A 16,488-nucleotide genomic window follows, 5' to 3' on the forward strand; every position below is an offset into this window, starting at 1 on the left:
TACGATGTTTTGATATCCAATCAAAATTTCAAAAGTTTGATCAATTTATTAAAAAATACAAACATTTACCACTCTAAATTAGTTTGCATCAAATAGAACAGTGAATATATTGTTAGAGTATATTTATTTTATGTTGAAAATATCACAATCTTTTTTAATAATTTTAGTCAATCTTAAAAGAAATTTGATTTTGGAAAAGTTAAAATATTTTATAATATGAAATGAAGGATCACATAATTAAGTCTGGTACTTAAAGTATTTGAAGTGGGCATTACCATGCTGAGCACTGGTGTTTATTAGACTAGAGGCGTTTATTAGATCAGTTGTCAACACTATAAAAGGGAATGCATTGCGTGTTAGGCCATAATTTCTGGATAATATGCCGCATGATGGAGATGTAAGGGTACCCCTGTTGTGAGATATAACAAAAGGCCAAATAGTGGGGTCCACCCAATGGTTCACTTCTACCAATTTGCTTGCAGTGTGCAGTTTCATTACTAGGTGGACCTGCAAGCACATCGAAGAAGAAAGATCGATACTTCTACAACATAAATCATATACTAGTTGGCTCTCAGGTTTGGGTTACTAGCGCTTGATCCCTTGGCTTAATTAGATCAATATCATCATTAATGTCCTATCACAATTTCATAGAAGTTTTTGGAGATATCTAAGTCTACGTGAAGACAACTTAGCATGTACAAAGGGCATGCATTGCCATCTCTATCGCTACATGCTCGCTGATGTGGAAAAGAGTGATGATAGGAGAGAGAAAATGAGTTGTTTTGCATGGAGTCAGCAAAGCATTGACTATTAGCGCATAAAACGAGAAGACAACTAGGAAATCTACTTTGTACGTGTGCTAACTCTAATCAGATAGCGCCGACCAGATGGAATGCAAACAAAAAATTAATTAGTCTATAATTATAAAAAGGTCATCTTAAGAGACTATCCTTTCTGTGAGGAGTTTTTTCTGCTGACGTGACTTCAAATAGAGCCTATAATAGGCTATACCATTTCATGTTCCACTGTCAAATGATAAATGTTAATTGCTATAATTAATTAGATTTCCTATCCATCTTTAACCATTTCAAAATCAATAATAAGTGTTGTACGAGCTTGTCTACATGTATAGGATAATGAACACTAATACAAAATCAATCTTAGATGTCGATTTTTATTAAACCGACCCATATTAACCGTTTTCCGTCCCCTGTGGTCTAAGAAAATAGTAAACCAAGACTTCCATAGGCTTATAGATGCTCGTTCCATGTACATATAACAGGCACCTATAATAAGTCTTATAGTGTCAGTTGTTTAACCAGAACCAATGACGTGGGTCAGCGGTGTCATCTTTGTGGTGCCCGTTGGCACCTAATTACTTGTCTGCAGTGGTGGAAATGCTTGGATTCTCAAGGAGAAAAACACACAAAAAATAGGAACGTAACTGTGACGGCCGCCACCGAGCATACGAAAAAAAATCAGCTACGATACGATGCATGCCACGAGTGCCATGCATGCTGGACCTGGTGGCATGAAAGGGTTGAGAGAACAATTAGACATAGAAGAGATACCTACACATATGTTACTAATAGTATTATAGGAAATGCCTAGCATGTGTTATATGTTTACTACAGCTCGTTATTATACATCACCTTTGTTCCACATCAAATTTTGGGAAACCCAACACTTCATGTCATCATTTATCCATGAAACTAAACAAGAACACGATTATTATTTTTTACTGTGTTAGTATCTTCTGAGGCATATACACATGCCCACTGGGGCTGGTGCATGCACATATATAAGTATATAACTTCTCAGGCTCTCAATGATCACATAACACATTTCATGTCTTATCTCACTTAAATACATGCAAAATGCATAGGGAAATCAACTGTGTCTGTGTACATGGAACTTCCTTGCCAATGACCCACTACTGTTGCATACTTCTACGTACGTAATGCTTTCTTTGAGTGCACCCTGCAGATTGCATCTAGTACTAGCTTCGTTCTAGCTAAGCCCCATCCTTTTGCTTTTACGAGCATAAGCGAAATGACTTTTTAATCATTAAAAAATAATTTATAGATAAAATTTTTGTATACGTGTTCTTAGCAATCCAATAGAAAGGCTAAAAAATAAACTATAAAACTCTAAAATTAACTCTAAATTTAAGTCTTAAAATATAGATTTTGGTTTATTACCAACAACATAAACAAAAAAATGATGATACCAATCTCATCGTGATTATTATGAACCGTATGCAATATCTATGTGTATCCATATATGATAGTCATACTTAGACCATCCTATTTCGGCAGCTACTTAAGTATACACCACCTGTATATATTATTATATTATATGATCCTCAGCTCCAAATATATCTACCTCTCCGAGCTATGTAATTGGAGAGAGTTTATATTTTGAGACAGAGATATTATATCTGTATGATATCTATATACATATTTTCAGTCACAAAATTATTTTTTATATATGCTTCATTGAAAAGGTTGCAGCTACACATAAATACAATTTCTCTATTTCATAAGTGGATAAAAACTATAATGTATTATTGATTGTCCTCTCTATATCATGGTCTCATGCATGTAGAAATGCATGCTAGTATTATCGATCTAGTAACATAATTTATCTTTCTGAGGTTCTTTCCCACTTAATTTGTCTTTTCTAGTGTATTGATTATTAATTTGAACACATGGTGTTGCATACATTTTGTAACAAAAACAAGTATGATCTTTATGGATCAGCACCAAATTTTCATACATATACTTTTGAGAAATATATTGGCAGATATATGTTGCGCATGGGAAATCACAACATTTAGAAAATATTGAGCCAGCTGAATCATAATTATGTAATGTATATGTAGTACACTGAGCTAAGGAAATCATAATTATAGAACGTATAACGAAAAAAGATACAAAGAAAGAAAGAAGTGCCAAGGAAATCAAAGGTTCGATCTATTAACCACTAAACATAACAATGTTTACATCTTCCATTATAATTTGGTGGTGTATTCAAAACCCTTGTATATGGATATAAAATCAAGAAAAATGAAGAAATACACACAAATAATTTGTTGAACACAATTAATTGACATGCTTGTTTCATTGTAGATAGTTCAGGTATTATGGTTTAGTGTCATCCTTAACTTTTTTTCCATTTAGCACCAGTCAAAATCTCCCAACAATATTTCGCTCTCCAATTTCCAGAAAAGTTTTGAGTCTAGCCAACATTGCTAGAAAGCACTTGCAACACATCATGGCTCTTCTAGGAAATAAGATGTTGCATAGCATATCTATGTATGTATGTGCGTATAGGCATCATAACTAGATCCAGACAAACAGTAACAAACTTGATGACCTAAATAGATTTATTCTTTCATAAACTAGCTAATTGTTATTTGTGAAGGTAAGGTAAATTACTTACTCCCTGTAGCTTGATAATTCTTGTCGTTTTGGATAAATTTAAAGTCAAACTTTTACTTTGACTATTAATAAGTTTATGAATATTTAGTTTGAGCATATTAGAACATGTGAAGAAGTTTTAAAAATTACTTTTAGAAAAGGAAAATATTTATTTATTATACATATTATAACGACAGGAAATGATAGTAAAAGGTAGGTTTTGGAGACCGTTTCACTATCCAAAATGACAAGAATTCTCAAGCTAGATGGAGTACTTCACTAGTAGTGAATTTACAAGTCCCTTAGGTTCAAGATGTGCATCCCTTTGTACAGATCTAGATAAAAATATAATTGAATTTGATATACAATCCTTACGTATATTTTGGAAACCTTAATAAACTCCAATGCAATAATTGCTCAACAAATAGAGTTTTTCTAGGATAAATGAGTGGAGCTAAAAATGGAGTATTTGTGGAACAGAGATAGTAATATATAAATGCATCCATCGATCTACACCACTATGATTTGGACCTCCTATGATATAGAAGGCTGAATTAATTTTCTTTGATTAATATGAGAATTTCTAACCTCTAGAGCTAACGTGGTGACTCATTTTTAAGCTATTTTTATAATATATAATAGATAGGTCCCCATACAAAGCTGTTTTCATGGATTTGCAAGCTGGGTCAGGCAAGTCCTTTTTTTATGACATTTTCATGTAAAACAATGCGGAGAGCTTTTGAACACTTGGACAATGATTGTCTATGCAGGCTTCTAAATTTACTGTATATGTCATAAATGATGAAAAAATGTAAATTAATAAAATAACATAAATGATGAAAAAAATACACTATACAAAATATGTGTATAGAATATTACAGAGGAGAGAGTCTATATAGGGGGCATAAAATTATTCTTGAGTAACTGTGAATCGAGGATGAAAACACAGCAAAACAATCTAGATATGAACTAGGAAACTATAATGGACGGATGGATGAAAAAGGTATATAACAAGAGTGAAATTCCAAGACATATATATACATATTGAGATATATAGTACACCCGAAAGACGACCACACCCAGGAACCAGATGCGTCAATTATGAACCATCAAGTGGCAGAAATAAGCTTAATTACTGGTTTGGAACGGACCGAGTGAATGGCAAGAAAATAAAACGAAGAGAAAAACTGTGCAATGGAAAGGAAAGAACAAGTAGACACATACATATAGATCGACAGTCTTGTTTTCTCTTTTATTTCTCTCTCTCTCTCTCTCTCTTACTTCCCCATAACTCCCCACTCCTTTTCCAGCATACAATGGACCAAAAGTACTTTTGTTAGCAGGCACAGCATCTATATATCTATTCTGGCCTTACCAGTGCAAAGGGATCCCCATCCTACACCTTGCTAGTTATGGATACATATTGCCGAGTCAGTAGGTGGCATTGCCCCCGTTGCTCCCAGCAAACGCACACGCTGTACCTACTCACTGCAGTGAAAAGGAGAAGGCGAAGAAGAAAAGAAAAAAAAAGTGTGTGTGTATACATAAGCGTACACACACGCTCTCCCTCATACTGTCTCGTACACACAAAGGACAAGAACAGAATAGCGACCAAGACCACTCCTGTTAGAGATGTACGTCTACGCACAACACTGTTCGTACTCCTACAGCAACAGTAAGAAGTTAGTACTGAGGTCCTCCACCATAAATTCTTAAGAGACGTACAAAGAAGTTAAGGCCAGTTGCAAGTGCCCGGTGCCCCTCTTTACAGACTGCAAGACCATAAAGAACTCTTGGAGTGTATGCCACTCAAGGCCCAGACAATCCAAACTAGACGTAATTTGGCCCACTGTGTGGGTTAATTTTTTGTTCGACTTGGTAAAAATACAACAGAAGAGAAGAAAAAACACTTATAATTTCTAGCTTCTCTCTTGTGCATGACTACCATATGATTCATGTCATAGGGATCAAACAGATGAGACACATATGTAGTGTCTATGGGCAGAGAACGAAAAGACCAGTGTTATACGTAAAAACCGCAGAAGGGCATGAAAATTCAAACAAGAATATGCCAGCATTCAGCGCATGCACACTATTACATAAGAGATGACGAGAAGTGAAGTAGAAACGAATGCAAGAGATAATTTAGACTTTAAAGGGCTGACCTGAAGTAAGAGAAGTCTCACGCCTTCAAATGTATATGTGGACTTTGTGCTTTTTGGCTCCGCCCCTAATCTGCCGTCAAGATGCTGTCTCGTCTTCTGGGAATTGCATTGCCATTTCAATCTAGGAGAAGGATAGCAGAGATCGCACAAACATATAATGCAATAAGGGGAAAGCACAGTGCACTTCATAGTGATATGATTCAAATCCTTGAAGCGTAAAGCTTTGGAGGGGGTGCAAATTTGTAGTGTGTTATCATATGTAAGGGGAAATAGGATTCACCTATCAAACTGTGGAGGAACCCCAGTCCCCAGGTAACATTGGAATGGGATTATAAGAGCACGAAGAAATCAAGCGCAACACAACTGGTGCTTGAGAAAGAATAAGATATCTAAACCCAAATGGAAGCATTAATAATTCATTAATTCACCTAATTTTTCTCTATATATTCTCAAACAAACACAAGAATGTGAATGGCCAAAAACAAAAAGGAAAACAAAAGTTAAGTGCTAGCTCTATGATCAAAGTTATAATGGAGAATTGCAAAAGGTGGAGAAGTAGAAGAAGGCAGCAGACGGAAGAAAAGATTATTGAACTTTCCTTTGGTACGCTCCCGATCGATCGAGGCCAGTGGCTTGATCTCTCCTTCACAGATCGAGATCCAACGAGGAATGCGCTTCTCTTTTGGACGACGACGACGACGACGGTGACGAAGCGGCAGAGGACTCCGCTCCAGCTGCACCAGCCGAGAAGTGTGGTGGCAATTCCTGCGACCTCAATGGTGCAGGCCTTTGCCATCCGGGCATCCGTAGCGACAATGCATTGGCGTCTTGGCCGTGGCCGCTCGACTGGCCGCCGTCCGGATGTGGGTTATCGAGGTTGACTCCGAACAGCCGCACGCGCTTCGCTGCCGCCGCGGGGTTGTTGACGTGCGGCACCGAATCGAGAACCATGGGCAGGCCGGAAGTCACTACGGGGCTCGGTTGCACCGTAAAGTGAAGTGGTGGAGGCGGCGGCGGCAAGGGCGGGTGCGGAGGAATCCCCGGGGAGCCGAAGAAGACGAGCTGCCTCGCCGGAACAGCGGAGTTGACGTTGCGGAAGTCGAAGCCCTGTCGAAGGCGGTGATGCTCGTAGAGCGTGGCGGGCGGCGCGGGCGGCATGAAGAAGGCGCCCGCGCCGCCGCCCCACGGGCCGTAGGGCGAGGCGGCGGTCATGGGGAGCGGTAGGCGCGGGAAGCGGTGCGGGTCGCGGACGTCGGCCCGGCGCTTCCAGTCGATGAAGAGGCGGTCACGTGTTGCCTCGGCAGCACCGCGGCAGAAGGAGACGGTGTCCCCGGCGTCCAGGCGCTTCTCCTTGACAAAGCGGCTCCAACCCTTAGTCATGACGTAGCTCTGGCTGCTGTTCCAGTAGGAGTAGCGGAAGCGCCATAGCTTGCCGGTTCGGTCCTCGAAGCTGAGCAGAAGGCCCTTCTCGTTCGCCGCCGAGTCCAGCGGGAAGTACTTCTCGGCATGCTGCTTCGGGATCACCAGCCGGTTCAGCTTCCCCACGTCGCTCGGCGTCACCACCTTGTCGAACATGTGCTCCTTCTCGATCACCTCCACGTCGTTGCCACCGCCGCCGCCCCCGCTCCCCGACGCTCCCGCACCGTCGCTCGACCGGAAGGGAGAGCCCGAGGCCGACGTGGACGCCGCCGCGGAAGAGGGAGAGACCGACGTCGGGGAGGATGACGAGGCGGTGGCCGCCGCCGCCGCCGTCATGAAGGGGATCTCCCGCGGGGAGGCCTCCGCCTCCGCCTCCACCTCATCCTCCTCTTCATCCTGCTCCTGCTCCATCTCCATCTCCTGCTCTCCCTCCTCCTCTTCCTCCTCTCCCTTAGAAAACCTACTACTCGTTGTAGCAAACTCCATATAAAGCTAGCACTAGCAGTAGATACCTCCTCGCTGCGCCGCCCCCGCTCCTCCTCCGGCCTCCGGCCTCCACCTCGATCCCCCTCCCCTTTTCCAGCGTGCCCCTGTCGCACGCGCCGCGGAGATGTGTGATGGCGATGCGGTCCAGCCGGCGCGCGGCGCAGCGGAAGGGGGAGGACAGCGAGCGAGATAGGAAGGAGGAGACAGAGGCGAGAGGAGGTGGACGGGATCTATCCCAGCCGTGGTATGGTACGAGCCTATCTATCTAGTACCTACCTGCGCGTGTTTGCGTGTGCGCCCTCGCGTCGCGTCGCGTATGCGAACGAATTTGACCGGCTCGGACGACACGCGCGGCCGGGGACGAGGAGGAGGAGGGGGAGGATGCGAGCGATTTCATCTAATCTGCTGCTGCTGCTACGGCTCGCGCTGGCATTGACCGCGCCCGCGCGTTTGGATCTCGCGCTGCTGCGTGCGCGGCGAAGGAGTTGGGGTTTTCGATCGGCGCGGTGGGGGTGGGGGTGGAGGAGGGAGAGGCCGGCGGCCGGGCGGGCATGTAACTGCAGCTAGCCTGGTAGTAATTAGGTAATGGGAATTGATGGTGCTGCTTTTTACCTTTTTCTGCTTGTTGTTTTGGGTAGGCTTGTGAGCTGTGAGAAAGCTGCTGCCGCTGCCGCCTGCGCGCGCGTTCCGGCCCACCGGTGCGAAGCGAGGAGGGGGAAGCGCCGAAACCGATGGGGAGGAGGAGGAGCAGGAGGGGAGGGACCTGCCCTAGAAGATTCCTGGAAGGTGACTGTGTGTGGAGTTGTAGTGGAGTGTTAGCACAACTCTATATTGCAATACTTGTGGCTTGGGGGTGTTGCAATACTAGTCTATATTGCATTCTACTGGTAACGAACTATATTAAAATTAGGAGTATATTGCATCAGATCAGCTGGTCCTAATTCTGCCTCTGCCATCTGCATGTATCTTTTTTTTGGTCTTGTAAAAACCTGGATTAACTACGCTAGCTAGCTAGCTCCCATATATCCAGACATATATCCAGTGATGCAAGCTGTATTAGCCACTGATGGTCACATGATTCCCCGGTTATAAAATGCCTCAATTGGTGCACCATCATTTGCAGTATATGAAATGTTCTTCAGAAAACACTGTGGTCCATCGGGGGAACACACTTTCTCCCTTGACCGTAGCAACAGGGCGGAAGGATCATTTGACGGTGCGCGCGCATGCATGGTGGTGGAGAAGGGGCGCGCGTATAGTATAGGAGGCCGGAGAACAAAAACAACGGCGGGAATCGGGATCGTTATGATAGCGATGCTAGCTAGGTGAGTACGTGCTTAGATGATTTGCGACCATTGCTAAATACCTAAATTAAAAGGGCGAGAATGTAAGCGAGAAGCAAGATCGTATATATACATTGATGTAAACAGAACTGAGAGTTGACCATGGTATAGAAGATTTGACATTCGTTCTACGTGTGACATACTAGTTCATGATAGAAACCCTCCATGCTTGGATTATCAAACATTGTATTTTACTATCATAGTACCTGGGCCAAGAAAAAGAACTACAGTAGAATGTTCATACTTAACCGCCCTGAACTTTAGCATTCAATTCTAATACTGTTCCTTTAAAATATTACTAGCACATTGTCCCACATAATTCTATGCCATGCTAGATAAACGTACTGTTGCATTTGGTATACACTTAACTCATAACTTTTGATTCCACAAATATAAATGTAATCCATATATAATTGATTTTATAATTTAAATTGGACTTGATATATATGTACTACTTAGCATAGTTTTTATCGTTATAATTGTCCATTTATACAATATGGTTTTTAAAAATATACCTAGATTTCATATACATCTACTATTAATTAGGTTCTATTTCCATATGTACAATTCTATTTTGGGTAGAATCAACCAATCTACACCGTGTAAGGTCAATTTTTTTTTCTTTTTCTTTAATTAATGTGGCGATTTCAAATCTCTAAAGTGAACATTGTGCCTCCTTTTTGATCTATCTTTATCTTATTATGTTTGTAATATAAGAGACTTTTGTGTTCAAATTTATCAAGAAATATAAAAGATTTTGGAGTACTCTCCTAATATATCCAACTATTATATTTATTGCTACTGGCGGTTACATCTCTATGCGTGATCTTTTCCAATGCATCAAAAAATTCCCAGGTGTATAACCACCTTGACCTTAAATTATGCTAAATGACCTATGATCTTTTATATTTACAGATGGAGATTAATAGATAGGTAGATAAAATATATTGGTTATGTTAGATCCATACACTTACACTCCCATCCTTTTGCATATGCTTATAAACCAAAATTTAACTTTTAACTTTAAATTTGGAGTCCATTTTCACCAAAGTTTATTTTTTAGCCTTGGCTTTTAGTTTGCTAAGAATACATATATAAAAATTTATTTATAAATTATTTTCATTTGCAAATATGTCGTTTGAATTCTTTTCTATGTAACGCTCAAACAATCACCCGTTAATTAATTTTATTCATGAACTAGAATTTGACGATAATTTATGACATAGATCTGGCAACGTAAATAAAATACTATATTTGTTCCATATTCTAAATTTGTTTAGATTCATCTATATCAATGTATATGTGTCTAGATTTATTAGCATACATATAAATCTAGACAAGACCAGAAAAACTTATAATATAAAACAGAAGGAATATAATAGTCGGATTATCCCGATGTAGCGTATTGTCGTATATATCGGTAAACATACAACACTGGATTTCTTACAGACAGAAAAACACACGCATCAGCAGACTATAGCTTTGTAGAACTTAGTCAAACTGACCAAAGTAAAAAAAAATTACTTACTGTACAAACTCGGTAAGCAATAGGGGGAGGAAAGTAGTAGGTTTTACAGTGTGTAGTGTACGTATGGGTTTACAAATGGTAGTTACAAGGATGGCGGGAGATGGTGGGCCCATGAATCAACTGGTTGGGCTCATGTGAGCTCGTCCTTGTCATGATATGGGGATCAAATATGACACGCCTGCCGACCAGAGAAGAGCTGCCCGTGTAGACTCGGTTCGTAGGCTGCAACCAATCAACGCCAAACCACAGCTCTGACAAACGTGCAGAAGATAATACTTTTTAGTATTTCATATGTGATGTGTGTACAAAGTGTATAGCAAAGCAAATTCTGGCAAGCTTCCGTACATCTTTTATCGTTTTTGGGGCGATGGATTTTCTCAGCGATTGCCAAATTTTTTGTTGGCTGAGAATGCGCAAAAAATCCACTTAGTTTTTATGACCCTGATCATATCAATATTGATGTAGATATATAACAATATTAATTATCTTTTTCACGCTCCTCAAGTGAGTACCATAAAGCCATACTTGAGTAGTTGAGTACATATCCATTAAGTCCGGTTGTACAGATATCTTTTGTATTGTCTTTGAGTGTCTTCGAGCTCTGTCCTATAGTAGGCATGATCTCTATAAGATTTTCTGTTGTCACCACTCTTTCTTTATCTTTGATGACTCTCGTGGTGAACCCATCGATTACTATCAGCAGTGTCTCCTAACCATCTTTATAGCTAGCAAAATTCCCCACCTACCACTCTCATCTCAGGTGAACGAGCTACTACCGTTAGATCCACCAACACCACCTCATCTCCTAAGCATTCTAATGGGGTTTCTCACCAATGACTCTTACCCAATCGCTCCTCCACATGGCCGAGGCGGCACATCTTTACCACACCACCCTCGGCGTGGCCCTCCACTGATCGAAGGCCATTCTGGTCACCTCTCTTGATGAAACTCCTACTTTTCACTTCTCTAACTAGTCTTCCGTCATCTCTATCCTAAAATATAAATTATTAGGTAACTATCACCACTGTTCAAACGATATCACAATTACACAATTGATAACTACTAGCATCGAATAAGATGCCGCTCCACCAGTGATGATCTTTTTCTTGCTTTACTCCTTCCCTCTCGTGACACAGGAGCTGGTGACTGGAATCTGTCGTAACCAAAAATCCCTTATTTCTTATTTAGATTATTATATGAAAAAAATATCTACGCACTGTTATTTCTGCTTAAATTATTATGAACGTTATATCTATGCTTTTGTTGGACTGAGTCAGAACCATGAATCTAAAAGCACTCTTCTGGAAAAATCCATGCCATCACTCGTTCATGTCTTGAAATATGTAGAAACATTTAACAAAGAAATTAAAGCATTGCAGATAATTCTAAACTGGGTTTTATATTTCTAAATCTAAGTTCTATAAATTTAATATTCCCTCTATCACAAAATATAACAACACGTCTAATGTTTAAAATTTAGCTAAAATATAGACACTTTTTCACCTACTTTCTAATCTCAACCAATTAAAGTCAGCTCATATTTGATTTCTCTACTCTCTTTCTTTTATTAAGCAATCACATACCTTAATGGCTATTCTATTAGTTAGAGATTACTTTTTTTTTCCTCGTTCCCTCTCCCTCTCTCCCCGTCGATGCAGACATATATAGCTAGTGCGAGGAGTATTATTCCATCGGTGACGCTGCGTTGCAAGCACAGGGAAGTGGTAAGTACTATGCCACTAACGACGACACATTATCAAGGATAGCGTGATGGGACATACGGTGGCAGCTCATGGCTCCTGCGCTTGTACGGTATGTTAATATCCGAACGTTTACAGGTACCAAAATGAAAAAGAGCACCCTTCAAATATCTTATGATTTAATGAGTGGAGGTAATGATTGATACGTGTGTGGTGTATGGACCCGGTCTACACGAGTTGGAGGAGAGTCTTCACTGGGACAAAAAGGCCAGTAGGGTTCTAGAGACCTTCAACCAAAGTATCTATCCATCCATCTCCCTCTTGAGATGCCAACCCTGACGGGTGAGGAAAAGGTGGTGCTTAGATTAAGAAAAATTTTGAAAAAAAAGTGTTACGTCAAATGTTTGACTGGATGTCGAAAGTGGTTTTTTGATACGAATGAAAAAATGAATTTCACGGCTAGCCTAGAAACCGTGAGACGAATCTTTTGAGCCTAATTAATCCGTCATTAGCACATATTGGTTACTGTAGCACTTATGGTTAATTATAGGCTAATTAGGCTCAAAAGATTCGTCTCAAGATTTGTTCCATAATTGTGTAATTAGTTTTTTGGTTCACCTATATTTAAAGCTTTATTTAGATGTCTAAAAATTCGATGTGATGTTTTTGAAAAAAAAATTAGCAACTAAACAAGCGAAAGCATCGTGCGTTGCACACTTGAAACTCTCCTCTCTATCTTTTTTTTTTAAATGTTCGACACATGATGCTTATGCCTAGTGTCTTGTCATCTCATTGATGTGATCTATTTTAATCCTTGCATGGTACGTGCTGGTTGTTGTTGGAGCAGTGCAGGGAAAGGTAGTCTGTGAGAGCTGCTAGAGGATGGGTTTGCATCAAATGGCTGGCCAGCGCCTGGCACCTCCACGTCTAATTGAGTGGCAGCTCCTTTTCATTGGTCGATCTGCCTCTCAATTGCAAGTCTCTCAACACGAAATTTGAGGTTATTTGCCCTGGAATTAATTTCTCCTTAATAAAGGACAAGTGGATCACTCTACAATACTTAACCAACTAAATTCTGCGTAGCTGGTTGAACACACGATGAGATTACCGAGAGAATACGGAAAAAGTAAACACAAAGGATAAACTGAATGGTTAAGGAGGTTTAGCAAAATGTTTATTTAGAGTTAATCAATATTAGACTGTGCTAAAGGCAAAATTTAAAACCCATAATAAAATAGATAAAACCACGTTTTTGAGCTAGATTATTTCTTGCCTTTTGTGCACAACGCGTAAGCTTCACAAGTGGCTAAACGGTATATTTTTATAAAAAGTTTATATATAGAAGTTAATCATCTCACATTTCTAAAGTAGATTTTTAACTTTGTAATAGTTAATCCCATTGTTTATAACGCAAAATAGGTATAAAAAATAAGATAATCTTTCATCTTTCATGCACCTTCATCTAACAAAGGAATGCAACTATTGTCATCCAGTCTTCTACTATCACTGTTTTGCAATGTAAGACTTTCTAGCATTTGCTAGATTTATATAGATGTTAGTGAATCTAGATGTATATATAAATGATATATATTGGTTAATAGATGAATGTAAGCATAACCAAAATATCTTCCAATTTAAAATGGTGGGAGTAGCTACCATCTCAGTGGGAGGCTTAAACAACTACACATGTAGTCTAACATATCTACCTACATGCCTACAACCTTATCAAATTGCATCACCTTTACAGTGATAGATAGTGTGGGTGTACTATTCTAACCACACCAAAAATCCCCAGTACCCTCGATTATCAAAGATTTATTAGACACTCCTCCTCTGGCATCTACACATACCACCATTCGTGCATGTGCTACAATAGTAGGCTTTTGACACTACCCTCGTCTTCGCACTCCTGCTTACGTTTATAAGTCAATATTTGAATTTTTAAGCTTAATTTTAGGGTTAATTTTGGGGGGTTTCATCATAAATTATTTTCTAGCCTTTGCGGTTAAATTACAAAGAGTATATATATAAAAGTTTTATTTATAAATTATTTTTTGTTTATAAATATGTTGTTAACCTTACAAAAAAGGTGAGTTTTGAGCCCCAGCCATCGATATGCCCTCTACAATCACCACTCAGCGAATAGAGTTTGGAAATGATGGCTAATAGTGCTGCCATGAGATCCAGATAACAAACATTGAGTGAGAAACATATGGCGATGTGAATAATTTACTCTCATTTGCGCATTACATCGAGGGTGCACACGTACACAGATATGCACCCTAACACACACACGCGCGTATATAGCGGCGAGTGTATCTCCTCGTGGTATATACAAAGGTAAAGTCAGATATCATCTCTTAATCAATGTATTTATTTATGATATTTATAATTATTGAGATAACAATATTCGTAACTATTAAAACAATAAAATGATTTTTTATTACTCTTATTTTCTTATCCATCATCATGCATTATTTTTCAATAAATGATAAGAGTCTAATCTGATTCGTCGTCATGCATAGCAACAACGTTTCTCTTTCTTCTCCTCTCTATCTTCCACGTTATCAAATTTGTTTGCATGGCAAAAAAAAAAGCCCACTAACAAAGAATATTTGTACATGCCCTTAATACGACCTTCATCACCACACAACCCCGGTAAGTTTACATATTTTTTTATATGTTCCTCTAGAGTATATATGTTGCAAGCGAATCTGTACACTAGATCGTGCGATGGCTAACAGTAGTAGGCTCCTTCTATTTTTCCCTTCTAGCAGTGGTACCACACTGGACATGCCCTCTATTTACCTGATATATTCGCCACCATACCTGATGGTATGAGTGAGCCCTAAGATGATATCGTTTTGAATCTCTTTCACATGCTGTCCCTAAGATAATTTCACAACAGAGAGAGGGTCTGTTCGTAAATTGGACGGTGATCGGTCACAAATTCAGAAGTGCTGTATTTGCATTGGCCAGTACTGGTGCATAGGCGAGACTTTTGGTGATCGGGTAGGCGGCTCCACTGCGAAGACAAGTCGAACTTAAGTCCGGCCGGAGAACCGAATAATGCACAAGAAAAGGGCGTCCTTTATTTGACTTTTTTGTGGAGATGGAGCGATGGGTAGTATAGTGGTTCGCGTGCTCCGGCTTGAATCGAGAGAGAAAGAACGAACTGGAGCGAGAAAGAGAAGGAATTGACAGCACATGTACACGTACGTACGACCGTTAACTAAGCAGGGTTGTGGTGTTGTGGATGGCAATTTACCAGTACCTGACAGTTAATTAATTAATGACTAGATAGAATTGATTAGTACTAATTATTAAAATTAAGATGCTGACTCTGAAGATAATTAAATTAAGCAGCTAGGGGGGAGGGATCACAATGGGATTTCTGTAAGACTGTAACTCTCTTAGACCGAGATGCTCTTCTGATCACAAAATGTAAACCATTTGAAGTCCTAATTAATTGGAGTCTGAATTTCTATGTAGAGGAGATGAATATAGCTTAGCCAACAGTATTGTACTGAACACTGCACAATTAGCCATGTTCCATACTAAACACGTCACGTGTAGCCCTGCCTTCCTTTTCTCACTTTTGATTTGGCCTTGTTCATCACGTAAAGCATATTTGTTACAGGTCGCGGCGCATGGTGAATTTCCATTTATATGGCAGTTTCTAGAAATGACAGGATGAGCTTCTTCTATATATGGTGAAACACCAACCGGCACGCCTCATGACTTCCATTTATAAGCAAACATCCGCCTTGTAGCATCAGACCTAATACAATACAATATCACATCGGTATCAGCTCAACAATTATCTAATAGGCATTTACTATTATAATTCAACACCGTGATTCCGTGAGTCATGAACAACAGACTATTCAATGCACGTTAACGTCCCAAGTTGAGAAGTTCTTAATCATATTTTGACAATATAATGACAAGATTTAGGAGTTGGCTCATGCAGTGCTCGATTGTTTTTCTTCTCAACGTCACGGTCTAGTTTTGAGACGTTGGATACAGATCCAACGGTCCCGGTGAATAGGGTTGGCAACGGGGTGAATCGGGGACGGGTTGGGCAAGAACGACTCCAGCCCCGAAAAGGAAAACGGGGCGAAACCCTTCCCCAGCCACGACCCCGATGGATCCCCGGACCCAAACGGGCCCTGATGCCCCCGAGAAACCGTGCATAGAGAAAAGGGAGAAGAGACTCACCATCGGTCCGTCACCAAAGAGGGAGGCGAAGACGCCGAGTCACCGAGACCGTCGCACTACACCGGCTTGGCCCGTCCTGCTTCCCAACCGCCCAACCACACCACACGACTGCCCCATCCCGTCGCCCCGCTGCCCCGCGGTCGTGCCGCCGGGCAGTCGCGCCTCCGTCAAGCTGCCATGACATCGCTACCACAAGTTGGTGAG

The 16,488-nt window shown here is 40.5% G+C and overlaps 1 protein-coding gene across 1 annotated transcript; it reads right to left on the reverse strand.

The window, feature by feature from the left end:
* Positions 1–5,975: 5,975 nt before the first annotated feature.
* Positions 5,976–7,777, reverse strand: LOC102719012 (B3 domain-containing protein Os04g0581400-like). The gene has a single exon (XM_040523444.1). The coding sequence runs from the start codon at positions 7,490–7,492 to the stop codon at positions 6,233–6,235; it is 1,260 nt and encodes a 419-aa protein (XP_040379378.1). The 5' UTR covers positions 7,493–7,777; the 3' UTR covers positions 5,976–6,232.
* Positions 7,778–16,488: the final 8,711 nt, after the last annotated feature.

Source organism: Oryza brachyantha, chromosome 4 (genome assembly GCF_000231095.2).
Source record: "Oryza brachyantha chromosome 4, ObraRS2, whole genome shotgun sequence".
NCBI classification, from domain to species: Eukaryota; Viridiplantae; Streptophyta; class Magnoliopsida; order Poales; family Poaceae; genus Oryza; species Oryza brachyantha.